The 14,766-nt window shown below is 37.9% G+C and overlaps 1 protein-coding gene across 2 annotated transcripts in view; it reads left to right on the top strand.

Annotated features, from left to right (window-relative positions):
- NUBPL (NUBP iron-sulfur cluster assembly factor, mitochondrial) overlaps positions 1–14,766 on the top strand; it is an 89,553-nt gene that overhangs the window by 54,843 nt on the left and 19,944 nt on the right. For both annotated transcript variants that reach the window (XM_065686416.1, XM_065686417.1), the window contains 2 exons: positions 1,780–1,873; positions 13,100–13,185. In XM_065686416.1, coding sequence (XP_065542488.1) covers positions 1,780–1,873; positions 13,100–13,185 — 180 coding nt within the window. The remainder of the gene's footprint in view (positions 1–1,779; positions 1,874–13,099; positions 13,186–14,766) is intronic.

Below are 14,766 nucleotides of genomic sequence, written 5' to 3'. Positions count from 1 at the left end.
GGCCTGGTTGGATGAAGCCTTGTGTGGGATGGTTTAGTGTGAGGTGTCCCTGCCTATGGCAGGGGGGTTGGAACTAGATGATCTTGAGGTCCTTTCCAGCCCTAACTATTCTATGATTCTATGATTCTGTGATTGCTGGACTTGTAAATTTGTATTTAACAAATTATGCCAGGATCAGCCTTTATAAAGAGATAGGGTGAAAAAGGTATTTTGAGTTAATACTTTCAAAAAAGTAAACCTCTCTATACTGTAGTGTTTGAAAATGGCTGTGATTGTTGTGAAAGAATCGATTTTGCATATTGAGATTTATGTGATTATTTATAGAGGATCTGTGTGTTTCGTTGTGAATCTGTAAGGAACTTGACTCGTGTTGTAAACTACTACTTTTTAATATCTATAATTTCAGTTTATCACCTTTATAATGATTTTTAATTAAGAAATGCAGAAATTTAAAGTTGATGCCTTCAAGTGAGCCAAGTGACTTTCATGAGAAAAGAAGGCATTCACCAGCACTGGCATTTATCTTGCTTTATAACTAAGCAAGATTAGTAAAGAAAAACAAAGTAAAAAACAGATTTTTTTTTGTAGATAAACTGTCTTCTCTACTCTGTGCATACATTTTTGCGCATATATGTGATCTTTATTTGGGTTTTCTTTGTCCTAATATGATTATGAATGCAAATTACTCTTAGAAATCTTCTAGGTATGTGTTATTTTTGTTGACAAAATGCAGATAATATAGTATAAAAAATACAGATCAATATTAAATATGAAAAAGTGCAGTGTTTGCTGTGGTTAACATAAGTAGCATTTCCTGTTTAGCAAGACTGTCTTTGGCACCATTTACTGCTCCTGCAGCCTTTGTATAAAAAAAGAAAAAGGGGAGGTGTGCCTGAGAGTCCCTAATTTAGATGTCTGACATTAGAGTTTGCAGCTAACCTTCCCCATCCCCTTCTCCCATAAGTGCTCTGAAATCTTCCATCTTCATCAGTCTGCCTTGAAAAATTTGGTTTCTTACTGGAGTGCTGCACTGGGTTTGTGGTCTGGGTTTCACATTGCTTGTGCTTCCCCAGAAGATCATAATCTGTACAGGAACTGAATGAAAATGAATGAGTGTTCCCCTGGTAGGGTCTGACACTTGAGGACAGCAACTGGGGAACTGGAAAAATGTCAGTTGTTTTTACTGTTAAAATGACACTGAGGGAATGTGTAAAATAAAAGTGAAAGTAAAATTCTCTTCTTTTGTATTGTCCTGTATTAAAGGAGATCATACTTTTGTATCTTATATGTCAGAAACAGACTGTATTTGAACATACCCATTTGTGGGTCTTTATTTTTAATGCGGTTACGATTTTCCAAAAATTCTGTAGTGCAGAGACAAAAGACCTAGTATATCTTGGCTTTGTATTATACAGAGTAGGCCTAGGACCATTTCTGTTCTCATGAAGAGAGCATTCACTGCAGTACACAGTGCTCTAAAGAGTTATTTGGCTCTCCTGGAAATCTGTCCTGGTAAAGAAGGGAAAGAGTCATGGCATTCTCATGCCTAGTATCTTTAGCCTAATCTTTAATGGTCACTCTCATGCCTAGCAACCAGTAAACTTTTTTTATTGTGTCATCTTATATATGTTGTAAGTGTGACTAAAAGGGCATCTTTTGGGGTGTCCTTGGTCCATTTGTCTTTTGCATTACAGGAAAACAGGACTGCAATAAAACATAAAGCACCTTAAGTAAAAGCATTTCAAAACTCCAATATACATTTTTATTGTTGTCTTCTAGGTTGACTGGGGTCAACTGGACTATTTAGTAATTGACATGCCACCTGGGACTGGAGATGTACAGCTGTCAGTCTCACAGAATATTCCGGTTGCAGGTATGTGTTCTGCTTGACTGTTTCAGAGATTTCAGATAACTTTAGAAAGATCTTATTTTAAAATGCTGTTCAAAACACTTTTAATAGTTTTGCTGACACACTAAGAAACTGTTTTGTCAGTTGTGTGGTGATGAAAAACGCTATCAATGATTTTTAACATCTTAGCATTTATGACTGTATTACTTTGTTTTAAACTAACTTGCAAAAAGATTGAGAAATATGGGAATACTCTCGATGGAAAGGCAGTCATGCCAAATACTGGCAAGGTTTGTAGCAGAAAATATTTTGTCTGTATCCACTGCATAGTAAAGCTAATAAAGCAGTTTGTCTTCATGATTGCTTTTTAATTGAAAGCTGACAGTGTTGTTAATGCACACCTTTTATTCAGATAAGCTATGCAGCACTATAATACACTAGTGCATTCTTTTTCTTCTTGTGTTCTACTTTTTGTAGGGGATTTAAACTTCTTAATCTTGAGCTATGTAGGATGCCCTCTAATCTCATTGGTTTCAGCAGGAGTCAGAAATACTGCTTCTGAAAGAATGCTGAGTGTCTCATGTGATGTAACAGTTTATTACCTGTCTGACATACTTCAACAGAAGCAGTTGTCAATAGCCAACATAATCAGTGCTAGGAGCTCAGTGGTAAAAGACACAAAGCAATCCTTACAGTTCCAGGAATAATTCAGTAATTGCTGTAGCTCTTCACCAGGAGGATAATGCAGTGCTGGAACATGTTACCCAAAATGTACATGAGATCTCCATCCTTGGCAGTTGTTCAGATTGTACTAGACAAAGCCCTGGCTGGCCCTGTCTAGTGTATCCTGTACATGACCTCCAGAGGCCTTTTCTAAGCAGCAATTCTATGATTCTGAGTTATTAAGGAATCAGTGGGACAGTTTGCTCCACTTTCTGGTGATAGCACATAAATATGTTGGTACAAACCCAAAATGGTATCATCTTCAACTGCTCTTACTGTTTTCTGACTGCAGATTAGAACATGTGCATAGACAGGCAAGCTCTTGTTTCCCCTGACACTCCTTTCTTTCTGCACTTTGATGACAGTAATGAATGAGTTTAAGTCACTAAATACTACATTTGTCAAACTATTTTACTTGCATGTAGAACTCTTACCAGGTTGCCTGGTAAGTTTAGTGAATAAGGAGTTGTGCATCTGTAAAAGTTAATAGGATAGGATAGAAGAGTTAGCTGTGGGTATAGCTAGAAAGACTGGTAGGCATTATAGACATGCCCATATATAAATGGACTAGAACTAATGGAATTTGGGATGTACATCGCGGTTTCACAGCAAAACCATCACCACTGTTACAGCGCAGTGAAGTCGATGGGAATGAAAGGAGCCCTTAAACACTCAGGCAGCACCTTGCATCTTTTCCTCAGCACAGTCATGTCTCAGCTACAGTTGTACGTGATAACACCATGTGGCCTTAGCACTAAGTTTAACAATTAGTCAAAAGTTTTGGCTTGTAGATAAATAAGTAACTGTGGTTATCTCATGATCTTCCATGATCAGATGTTCAGAAAAACTTCACGCTTGAGTTTTATATGTTAAAAACTTTAAGGCACATGCTAACTCAGCCATAACCCTATTGCCCCAAAATTGTTAACAGCGATGGAAGGTTCTCTCTGCTGCCTGTGGTCATGTTGTATGGTGGAAGGGGGCAGATCAGTGCTGTGATGAAGGATTTAATGATTTTTTTTTCCCATAAGTGGAAGCTTCTAGCACCTTAGTTTATCTGTGACCTGGAGCATATGACGTGAAGCAAACCATGATTCGTGGATTTTCTGACCTTTTTTGTGCAAGTGTGCACTTCTACAACTTCCTGACTGAAAACAAGAGTTTGATTTGAATTTTGAAATGGCTTCACATTGTTAGCACAGTTGCTCAGTCAGCTTATTACTTCATCGGTCCTAACTCTGTAACGTTAGGAGTGCTAGTAGCACTTTACATTTGTCTTTCACATTAGCTGGTTTTCTTGAACACGTTGAGGTCATCTCTTGCAATTTAAAAAACCCCAAAAGTGTATTGTGCTTTTGATGAAGGCAAACACAGCAGACAAGGCCCGATAACATTTGTAATTCACTGTATTCTTACTGGCTCAATGAATTCTAGTGACTTACAGAGAATTTTCTCTGTTGTGGGTGTTTTACATTGTCAGTGGAGGAGCTTCTTTTTGTGTCTTAGAGCTTGAACTGTGCTTTCTTTTATTCTTGTTACTTGGTTTCTGTCTCTTTGACAGCCCATAGCCTTGTTTAGCATGCTTTTATTTTCTTCACCTTGTTCCTTTCAGGGGTACAGAAGACAGTTTTACAGATTTCCACAATGATGTCTTTGGAGCAGTCTGCAGAATTCTGCTGGTTTTGTGGGCTCCACCTTCATTTGCAATTCATGTTTCTAAGCTGTGTGTTCTCTTTTTTTTTACAGAAAATATTTGGTGTTTTGCCATTCTGTTCCTTCTCCAGTTTTCTTGTTCCTTCTTTATCCTTTGATATTAGTGGCATAATTTATTTCTTTCTCCTCCTAGACAGCATGTGCATTTTAGTTGCATATTATTTAGAAGTGCATTTTCTAGTTTGCATGAAAGTTGCACTTGATTTGCATGCATGCATATGTGAGATACAGTATTTGCATTATGGTTTCTTCATTATTTATCTGTGGCTTCCTAGGGATAGACAGCATAGAAGATTTTTATTCTACCTCTAAATGAATTTACAAAACCTGCACACATGTTTTTGTCAGCCACTTAATGGTTTTTCTGTGAGTGTGAGAAAGCACACTGGTAAAGATGTTTTTTGGGGGAGCAGTTTTGCCCTGATCAGGCATGAAGAACTGCAGCATTGCAGTATCTGACAATAAGAGAAGGACAGAGAGGATGTGTGAAATGTCATTGAGTTTTAATTTTAGAGTACTTTTATCCTGCATCACAGGTACCCTAACTTTCTTGAGTCAGAAAGAGATTAGAGCAATAACTAATGGGTAAAAGCAAACAACAAAATATGTTTCCAGCCTAGTTGATTGTATGATTCTATGTCTTATAATTCTGGTTGTCATTAAAGAGAGTATCAGTCTTGCTGGAGTGACAGTTTTGTGTGGGTACTTTTCCTTCTTTAAAAGAAAATGAAAAAGGAAACTACTGAGACTTTCATTTTTTATTGTGTTATTTATAGTCACCTTACGAGATGCATCTTATTTAGTATATTATTCTTTAATCTTTGGTAGCTTTTCTCTTGTTGCAGTCATTCGTCAACAAACTAGTAGATGAGAAATTACATAGTAGCTTGAAAATATGGTATATATTTCTGCTCAACCACCACTTCTTTCTTCAAATGCAAGTCTGCTTTCCAGATAGAAATCCATAGCCAGTCTGGAGAAAAAGGCTTTGTTTATGGTCTGTTGTTTCTTCATTAGTATTTAGCTCAATTTCTTCACTTCTACTTTGTTCTTCTGTTTCATCTTTAGCATAAGATGTGTAGAAGTAGGTTTTTTATCATGTATTGAACATGCATGCTTGGGAAAGTTGAAGTGTCCTTAGATGTTTTTCAGCTTTTAAAGCACAGGGGGTTTCAGATGATGTTGTAATGTTTGATATCAAGATACAGTGTGAACTGCAGATATTATGAAGAGTAAGGCTTGTGATTCTTTTGCATTACCTAGTTGCTAAATTCAGAAATCTAAGTGTGTGTATTTGTTCAATTAGGTAAAGAACCATAAATCAAATTAATAAAATTGGAGGTGGAGGATTAGCCTCCTAAAGATCTGGGGAGAAATTTGTCATTTTCTCCCTTTGGAATTTGAAGGCTGTGGGCAGCTGCAAAGGCATCTCTGTTGTGAGGCAGTCCTAGAGCCTTGCACAAATATTTCTTCTTCATGGGAAGGCTGCATTGTGGGGGCTGACTGTTAAATAAATTAGGCTGTCTACTGCCCCTTCTTTATTAATGTTGAAGTGAAGGCTACATTAGCGAAGCATGGCAGCTGGACAGCTCTAGAGACTAACACTGTCTCAATTGACAGAACCAGCTCCACGTTAATACTGGAATTGTTTCATTTGCTAAACTTTGTCATGCCACTCTTTTCTTTGGATATCAAGATGCCATGGCAGTAAAAACCATTAGAAATATGCACCTGTCTAGTGGGACTGAGCAGACTGAGACAACCAGATAATTTCACATCTTACCAAACAATCTTTTAATAATTACAGCAGCAGGCATTGGCCTGAACTGTGTTTATACAGGAGATCTAAAGGTAAAAGGCTTTGTGTTTTATTTCAGTGTCTAGTTTTCTTGCCTTTTGGAAATAGCTCTTTTTTCCCCACAAAACATGTATTATTATAGCCTTATAATAATAAACTCTAAAAAGTCTTTTCATAAGAGTCAGAAAAGAATTTCCTCAAGATAAGTGAAGTGAAAGTAATGTGCATGCTAGTTTATGTTTCTCTCAAGTTCTATAAAAGCTGAGGCACTGCTATTGCTAGTCACTTTTCGTCACCATTTAGAACAGAGTCACCCATCTTTCACCAGTATGTAGATCTTAATTATCTCCTGAATGTCTTTTGCAGGTAGAGCTGAAATGTTTGCTGAAGCAGTTTTTGTTACTTCAAATACGAATTTTCAAAGAATTGTAATTAAAAGGGTTTCTTTTGATGGCAGTGTTCTGACAGATAGGTTTAAATAAAAACAAAAAGCGTATTTCTCTCTTTACTGGTTAACTATTAAAAGTCTGACTTTGATTCAGACATGTACATTGAAGAGGAAAGAGTAGAAGGATGCCACTGACTTGAAGACACTTGGCATTTTAAACTCTGAATGAAATGTGACATACCAAACTGGTGAACCAAACTATTTACTCATATTTATGTCAGTGTCACACAGACCAGGATGTAGGCTTCTGCACAACTGTGTGGGACTTAACACAACTGGATCCTGCCTCAACATAAAATAATGTATAAGAACAGGAAATTCCAGGTGATGATTAGACTGTCATTCATAAATAAGCATTAAAAACAACAAAAAAGAGAATTTCAGATAAGATTTTTAAAACTAAAATATTGTTGGATGTGTTATTATGCAGGAATTATCATGGAAAAAAAAGATGTGATTAGTGAGATAAAGGTGTCTGTATAATCCCCCAGAATTGCAAGCTGAGTAGGTACAGTGCTATTCTCATCTTTTCTGAAGAGAAATGATCAAAAAAAACCCAAACCCAATGATGCAGTACAAGTTATATGTAGCACACAGTTAAAAGATTAAAGGTGTATCTGTATTCTGTCGTTGCTCTTTGTATAAGTGTCTATTTGCCCCGTGTTGAATATTTCCTACTTTGATGCAAATCACAGTTGCAAGGCATCTGATCTTCTTTCCCTTTAGTTTAACAATCACATACAATGTTTCTCTCCATTTCTGAGCTTGCTTTCTTCTTTTGTGGAAGAGGTGCATAATTAGTTTCTACAGTAAATTTTTGAAGATATTTTATGGAAGTCATCTGGGTAATAGTAGATTTTACTTGATCCATTTTTGAATGGCAAATATTTGTAATATCAGACTTTCATGTAGATTTACTCTTTCTTTTGTGCTCTATTTTGATATTTTTAATAATTGCAGGAAAGGAAGTGCCATAGGTTTAGGATAGATTAAAAAGCAAAAAAAAAAAACAAACCCCAAAACCTTAGGCGCACCAGTGGGGATTTTAAAACCGTTCTTTGTATTAATGCAAATATAATTTGTATGCTGAAATAGTTTTGCTTCTGTTGTCATGAAAAATGTAGCTGACAAATGGAAATGATCCTCATGATTATCTCAGCTTTGGACACTCCTGGTACTTCATTAAATGAAGTGTCAGACTCGGTAGACTCTGTAAACTTAATTTCAAGATCAAAATACAGTATGAATTTACACGTTAATGCCTCACACTCAGTATAAATTTAAACTCTTGGCTCATGGAAATTGATTTAAGACACACTGCCTGTCCAAGCTGAAGTGACAGCATATTGTGTGCAGGTTCTTTATATTTTATCGTTCCTAAAAAACAATTTTTAGGTATTGGGTAAAAAAAGCTGTGAAGTTTAGAGGCTTTGAAAACTGAGGTTCTCCGAGGTATGGCAACAATGGCTAAGGGTATGTTAAGTACTAGGTTAGTTGCAGTTGCCTTCTGTTTTTTTTACACCAATTATTCTGAATAGGAGGAATAAATGAGCATAGTGTTCAGCTGACAGTTTTAAAAGATGAGAGAAATCCATATCGCATTCTCTCCTCTAGCTATTTATTATGAGATAATAAATGTTTAAATCTGCCCCTTAATACCCCTATCGCTGGGGTGGGAGGGGGTGGTGGGTGGAAGTGAATTGAATGTGGTCTTTTTCCTGTAGTAGCATCACTCTTACTCAGTTCTCCTCTTTACATTAGGACCTTTCATTTACAAAAAACATATTCATCAAAAGAGACTGGACTTTGCTGTTGCCTAGTACAATGCTTATTATAATCTGGACATGATTGGCAAATGCCCTTGAAAGCAGGAGGTGGAATGGAGTAGAGTGGAAAAATGCTAATTCAGATTAGCTAAGGAAAAGTGTAAAGTGGCAGCATGTCTGTGAGGGAGTAACTTTTTATTTTATGCCTATACTTTGCAAATGATGCTTGTTCACAGATGTTATTACAAATGTTTTCAGTGTTTTCACTTCGCTAAATAAATATTGCATTGTAAATTATATGAGTGTGACATTTTAACATAGCGACAGTTATCTTTCCACATCTTCCTCCATGTGATCTAGTGTGAAATGGATGTTATAATACTTACTGATCAGTTAGATGAGGGCAGTTTAACTTCAGGGTGACAGCTTTATTCAGCTTGTGATATTCCTTAGCTCAGTGGTTTCACTGACAGTTCCTCTTGCAGAAGGAAGAAGCTTGCTGTAAGATTTATGTCCTCTTTTCATGTGGGCAAAGCGGTAGTGTCCCAGTCTCTAATTAACCGCTAGTTCGTGGGCAGAAGGGGATGTGTGGCTGTTGGAAACAGTATCTGAGCAGTTGCTCAAAGACTCCTCCAACAAGGAGGTAGCAAGCAGGCTGGAGGTGTAACACAGCCAGGATCATACCTTAAGGGAAGATCACACTAGTGGTTCTTCTAAGCTCAAAAGCCAAAGGAACTTCTTTACAAGGTTTATCCAAGGAGATGGACAATTTAAATACTAATGTATCTGTAATCATCACTAGCTGCAATCCTAGCAAAGACAGAAATCTTTGTTCTTGCAAGATCTTTTTCAGCATCTTCAACTGCAAGCTGTATCTGTAATTGCATGCACATTTTACATGTGAGGTAACAAGAAATTTAGCAGAAGGTGAGAGGGACTGTGAAGAGATCCACAATAGGAAGATTCAGATCCACCAGGCTATTCATAACTTGAAAGTCTTGGCTGGAAGTTTGAAATGGATGTTGTGGAAAAGGTAGCAAAAGTTGTAAAAAATCCATGAGTGGTGTGGTCTCAGGCCATCCACAGCTGCACTGAGGCCTGCAAGAGTGTTTAGCACCCGTCAGTCAACGGATGCAATTGTTAGAAAAATGTGAGCTGTTCTTCTGTCTTCATCCTCCAGAGCAGTGTTTGTCAGTCTGTCTGCTCAGTTACATCACACTCCGCAGGTTCTGAGGTAATACTACTTGCTAAGTTAATAAGAATCAGGGTTATAGAAGACATGGTGTAATACTTATGTTTGAGAGGGTTCTTAATCTGTTTGGGTGAGATGCATGAAGCCTGGTTCTGAAGTCTGCCTTTGAAGACACTGGAGGGAAAAAAATAATATGTTAGAGGGATTCTTTTCATCTTAAGGCATACCTTCTAAACTGCTGCCTATTAGACCTGCCCGTTTATCGCTTGGATGGAAATTGACTATAGTTAAGGTCTGGCGAGATTCCACCTTACGCCTCATAACCCAGAGCATCTAATGTAAACCTTAATGATACAGTGAATATAAGTGATATTTACTATTCACAGAAATTATGGGCTGTTTCAGCAGTTGTAATTTCCTGAACACCAGTCCACCAGAAGGATGAGTACCAGTGTGCTGTGTAGGCACACTTCTCTCTTACTGAGGATTAAGGACCTGGGGTTAAAAAGGAAAGGCAAACATCAGTCTTACAGGCTGCTGTTGGTTTTGTTTCTATATATTTTGCATGCTATTATACAGTTAGCACAGTTTTTACTAATGCAACATGCATCAGCTTCTTTTGTCATCTAGAATACGGTGAAGTTACAGAAATAAATGGAATGCATGAATAAGTTGATATGTCAGCTAAACCTAAATGTGCTCAGCTTAGATATCTTACTGTGCTCAAGGCACAAAAATCACTCTTCTGTGCACGGCTGCAGACAGAATTTGTAGTATGTTTTAATGTGCTGTGTGATAGTATTATAGTTTCTGCAGCTTCTCTGTTCAATTTGTCAGTCTTCGTTTGCTCATTCAGACAGAGGCTTGTGTAAACATTGTGTGTATTGCTTCAAGAGGCATACTGTGCACATGAATTCAATCGTATTTCATTACTTTATTGATCAAAATAACTTCTTACTCTTTGATATTCCTGTTAACCGTGTAGAGCCAAGATGCCAAAGAAAGTGTGGGCTGTGTTCTTTCTTGCTCATCGTTTGAATCATTTGCTGAGTTACACAAATGCAAACTTATCTCGGGAGGAGAGCACCAGGAAAAGGCTCATTGCCCATATTCAGCTGCTAGTGAATGAAATAATGCTGATAATAATTTGAATTCTTGAACTTCAGGTTGGGTTTGCTGGACTAGCAGTTGCACCAAAGAAAAAGAAAAGGTACTTATTTGAATGGGCGTTGGTGTAAGTCAGCACAACCTGGCTGTGAATAAATTTTGTCTGTAATCAAGCTCAGAGTGAAAGGAAAATAGGAGAGGTGCACCTATTACACCCTCGGCAGCGACTACTTGAGTATGTTGGCTTTCATTCTGTGGAAGAACACATGCGAGTTGTCCACGAGCATAATTTTAACTCATGTATTTCAGAAGCCAGTTTCTTGTACAGGGAGTTGGTGTTTGCGGTAGCCTAACCTCTGCAATATGCCATTGGGTCTTTTCAGCATTTTGGCTTTTTCCCTTTGGATGAGAATTTGTTAGTCAAAAATATTTCTTGGATATGCTTCTTGTGGTTCTAGTGGGTGTTTTCGTTGTTCTTTATGCCATGCCAATTACTGGATTCTTAAAAAAAACAGAGGCTTCAGTTTTGTTGACTGCATATTAGCTTCTGCCTGAAGATTCAGGGAACGCTGAGCCAGCATCTTCAGAGAGGAGTGTAAACTAAAGTGTGAAAGAGCTAACATGAGTGTATGCACGTAAGACACAGATTCCCAAATTTGTTTGAAAAGAAAGCAGTAATAAGCATTTTTTCAAAGTGTTAAAAAAACCTTTTGTTTTACAAATATGCAGAAAACCCCAGGACTTTGACTCTCAATTACTTATTTGTGGGCTGTACTTTTAGGAAAGGATGCATTCATTTTGTAGAATTAGTCCTACATTTCAATGTTAGCTGCAAAGTGTAACCCTATACATAGTGAAACAAGGAGCTAAGGTGACTTGCGTGTAACTGAAAGGCTTCTGTGTTATTCTTCATGATGCTGTTGGCAAAAGGTTCCCTTGGGAAAACCAGCAAATTATTTGAATGCCAGAGTTTTAGTGAACAATAGGGAAACTGCATTTGCTTAGTACATTACATATGCCATTCAGTTTTTGGATTTGTGTCTAGTATTATGTAAGGCAGAGATTGGCAGCTTTTCGGGATGGAGGTGCCAGATTGTATTTTTCTCTCACAAATTAGAGGTTAAGAGCGCTGGTTGAAAACATTCAAACTCACTGTCAGGCAGTGTTTGAAAATGGCTGGCTGTCAGGCAGGCAGGATGCCACCAGGCAGGCAGGGGATGGCATGGGGCTGGTGTGAGGGATGGGGCTCTCTGTCCCAGTGCTACCAGAGAGGGGAGTGCTCTCGGCACACCAAGGCTCCCAGCGCTCCTGCCTGTGCCAGCAATGCCAGTGCTGTATGCCTCTGGAAACCTACACGCTTCTTTGCCATGTATTGTTTGGAATTGCAGGCCCAGTAAGAAACTCTGTCTCATGCATCTAAAATTGTAATTGCTGTTAGTGTGAAGTTTGCCATAAATGTCTTACGCAACATTGGCTTAACATGGCTCTGCAGCGATGCTTTTGTAACAGATACTTTGGAGACTGGATGGTCACTGTGAAACCAGAGCTAATCGATTGACTGGTAAAGTCCTCCTTTACCTTGAACTTTTCTGAAACAGGGATGAGAATGAGCAGGTACTCCATGCAAGTTTTGAAGAATTGAAACCCCTGAGTATATGCAAAAAGATAGTCTTTGTGAAGTGATGTGGCATATTATAATGTCTGTATTGGTTTTGCAGGCTGTATTAATCAAGAAGTGATACAGGGTAACATAGGATAGTAACCTTGAGGCTTACTTTAGATTCTGATCGTTGACAAAGACTAGATTCTGTCTGTTTTATATGCTTGGGACTACTAATTGTCAGGAAACCTGGAGCCATGTCTAAACAGCCAGCAGTACTTGTATTTTTCGAGCCTAGTGCAAGTGTGCATGAGTTTGCCTCTTACTTTGTGGTATCGTTCATACAAACCCACTGGTGATGTGTCTAGTGTAACATGTTTCAGGACTGTGCCTGTCAGTGGTTGTATCAGAAAGTGTAGCAGGTTCAGAAAGCAGCTGTCTGATCACAGGCAGCTGCCTCTTGATTTTAAGACAAGGCTTATTGTTAAATCAGAAGTTTTCAAGTACAGCTATTGTGTGGGACAGCTGCTGTGTAGATATTCCCAGAGTACCACCTCTGCAACATGTCAGCATGTGGACCATGTCTTCCGTTGTTATTTTATATTGATGGTCATAAGACAGCTAGGTCACTTTTCTCATTTGGAAAATATAGGTGGTTTCTACATGACAGCTTATAATGAAAATATCTAAATTATTTTTATCAGTTCATATTTCTCATAATTTGTCAGTGATTTTGGTCACTGGATAATAAAAAAAGTAGCATCATTTTCTTCCTAAAAAAAACCCCAAATGGGCATATAAATGTGTATCTACTTGGAATTTGGTAACATACTAGTAGTAAAAATATTTAACAGTATAATTTATAATGCACATTTTAATGGTATTCATGTTTTCTTTTCCCAGGAGCTGTGATCATTTCCACTCCACAAGACGTGGCTTTATTGGATGCACGCAAAGGAGCTGAAATGTTTAGAAAAGTTCATGTGCCTGTAAGTCCCTATATTAAATATATTAGTAGATTGTATCCCCAAAATGTAAAAAAAAGGTAATAATCAAATTAATCCATATACCGGATTAGGTCAACAAGCCATTCAAGAATCAGACGAATTTCATAAATTCTTGTTTGAAAAATAGGGATTACAATACATGTTATATCTGTATCAGGAACTTGTTTTAACAGAAAGGATGTCCTCAGGTCAAGGTCATAGTAGTAGTTGATTTCTTTTAAGTCAGTTTGTTTAATCACCTGGAATGTATCAGGCTGCTGAACAGAGTATCTTATCAAACACTGCGTGTTTTCCAATTATACTGTCTTACAATATCCTCATTATGTGTTCTCTTCAGCACTGGATGTGTTGGAGGTTAAAATCTAAAATTTCTTGAAATGTGGAAAAAATCTTATATTGGTATATTTTAGGAAAGAAATGAAAGTTTTTGGAAGATATGCGTATACCTAATTGTTACTTTGCCATTTGAAGGGCTCTGTGACTATCATGACAAGTAGAAAGCTGTCTATATCACTTTCTTTTCATGAGCCTTATAGCTTATATGGTAGCTTTCTTGTTTGGGAAATGCAAAATTTAAAAATATCTACAGTACTGATACGGACTAGGAGAAAATATTAAGTGGGGTGACATCTTTGACTTGGTATTTTCTATGTATGCTACAAGTTGCTAAGTAACTGAATGTTATACTCTGGAGTATGCTCATGAAGACATGCAGTTTTTATTTGAAATGTGTAGTTGATGAGAAGATATAAGCTGAAATATGCTTCAGTATTTTAAACAATAAATTAAAAAAGCCATGTAATACTTCTTTCTTACCTCTATGAGGGTTACTTCTGCTCTTTATCAAGAGGAAATTTCTTCCGTAGCTAGTGCTTTGTGAATGTAAAAAATACAGCAGAAATCTTGAAGTGGCTGTTCCTGGGTTGTGGGTTTGTTTTTTTGTTGGTGGTGGTGTTTTGCATTGGTTTTGGGGTTGTTTTGGTTTGTTTTTTTTTGTTGTTGTTGGGTTTTTTTGCTTTTTTTAGTTTATTGGTTTTTTTGCTTCTTTTAGTTTACAGACTAGCTGAACAAAAGAAGTGCATTGATAAATTCATAGAATCATAGAATCGTAGAATGGTTAGGTTTGGAAAGGACCTCAAGATCACCTAGTTCCAACCCCCCTGCCATGGACAGGGACACCTCTCACTAAACCATCTAACACAAGGCTTCATCCAACCTGGCCTTGAACACTGCCAGGGATGGAGCACTCACAACCTCCCTGGGCAACCGATTCCAGTGCCTCACCACCCTAACAGGAAAGAATTTCCTCCTTATATCCAATCTAAACTTCCCCTGTTTAAGTTTTAACCCGTTACCCCTTGTCCTGTCACTACAGTCCCTGACAAAGAGTCCCTCCCCAGCATCCCTATAGGCCCCCTTCAGGTACTGGAAGGCTGCTATGAGGTCTCCACGCAGCCTTCTCTTCTCCAGGCTGAACAGCCCCAGCTTCCTCAGCCTGTCTTCATACAGGAGGTGCTCCAGTCCCCTGATCATCCTCGTGGCCCTTCTCTGGACTTGTTCCAG

Source organism: Lathamus discolor, chromosome 6, assembly GCF_037157495.1.
Source record: "Lathamus discolor isolate bLatDis1 chromosome 6, bLatDis1.hap1, whole genome shotgun sequence".
Classification (NCBI taxonomy): Eukaryota; Metazoa; Chordata; class Aves; order Psittaciformes; family Psittacidae; genus Lathamus; species Lathamus discolor.
Note: the sequence above shows the minus strand (reverse complement) of the source record. Positions and strands in the feature narration are given on the sequence as shown.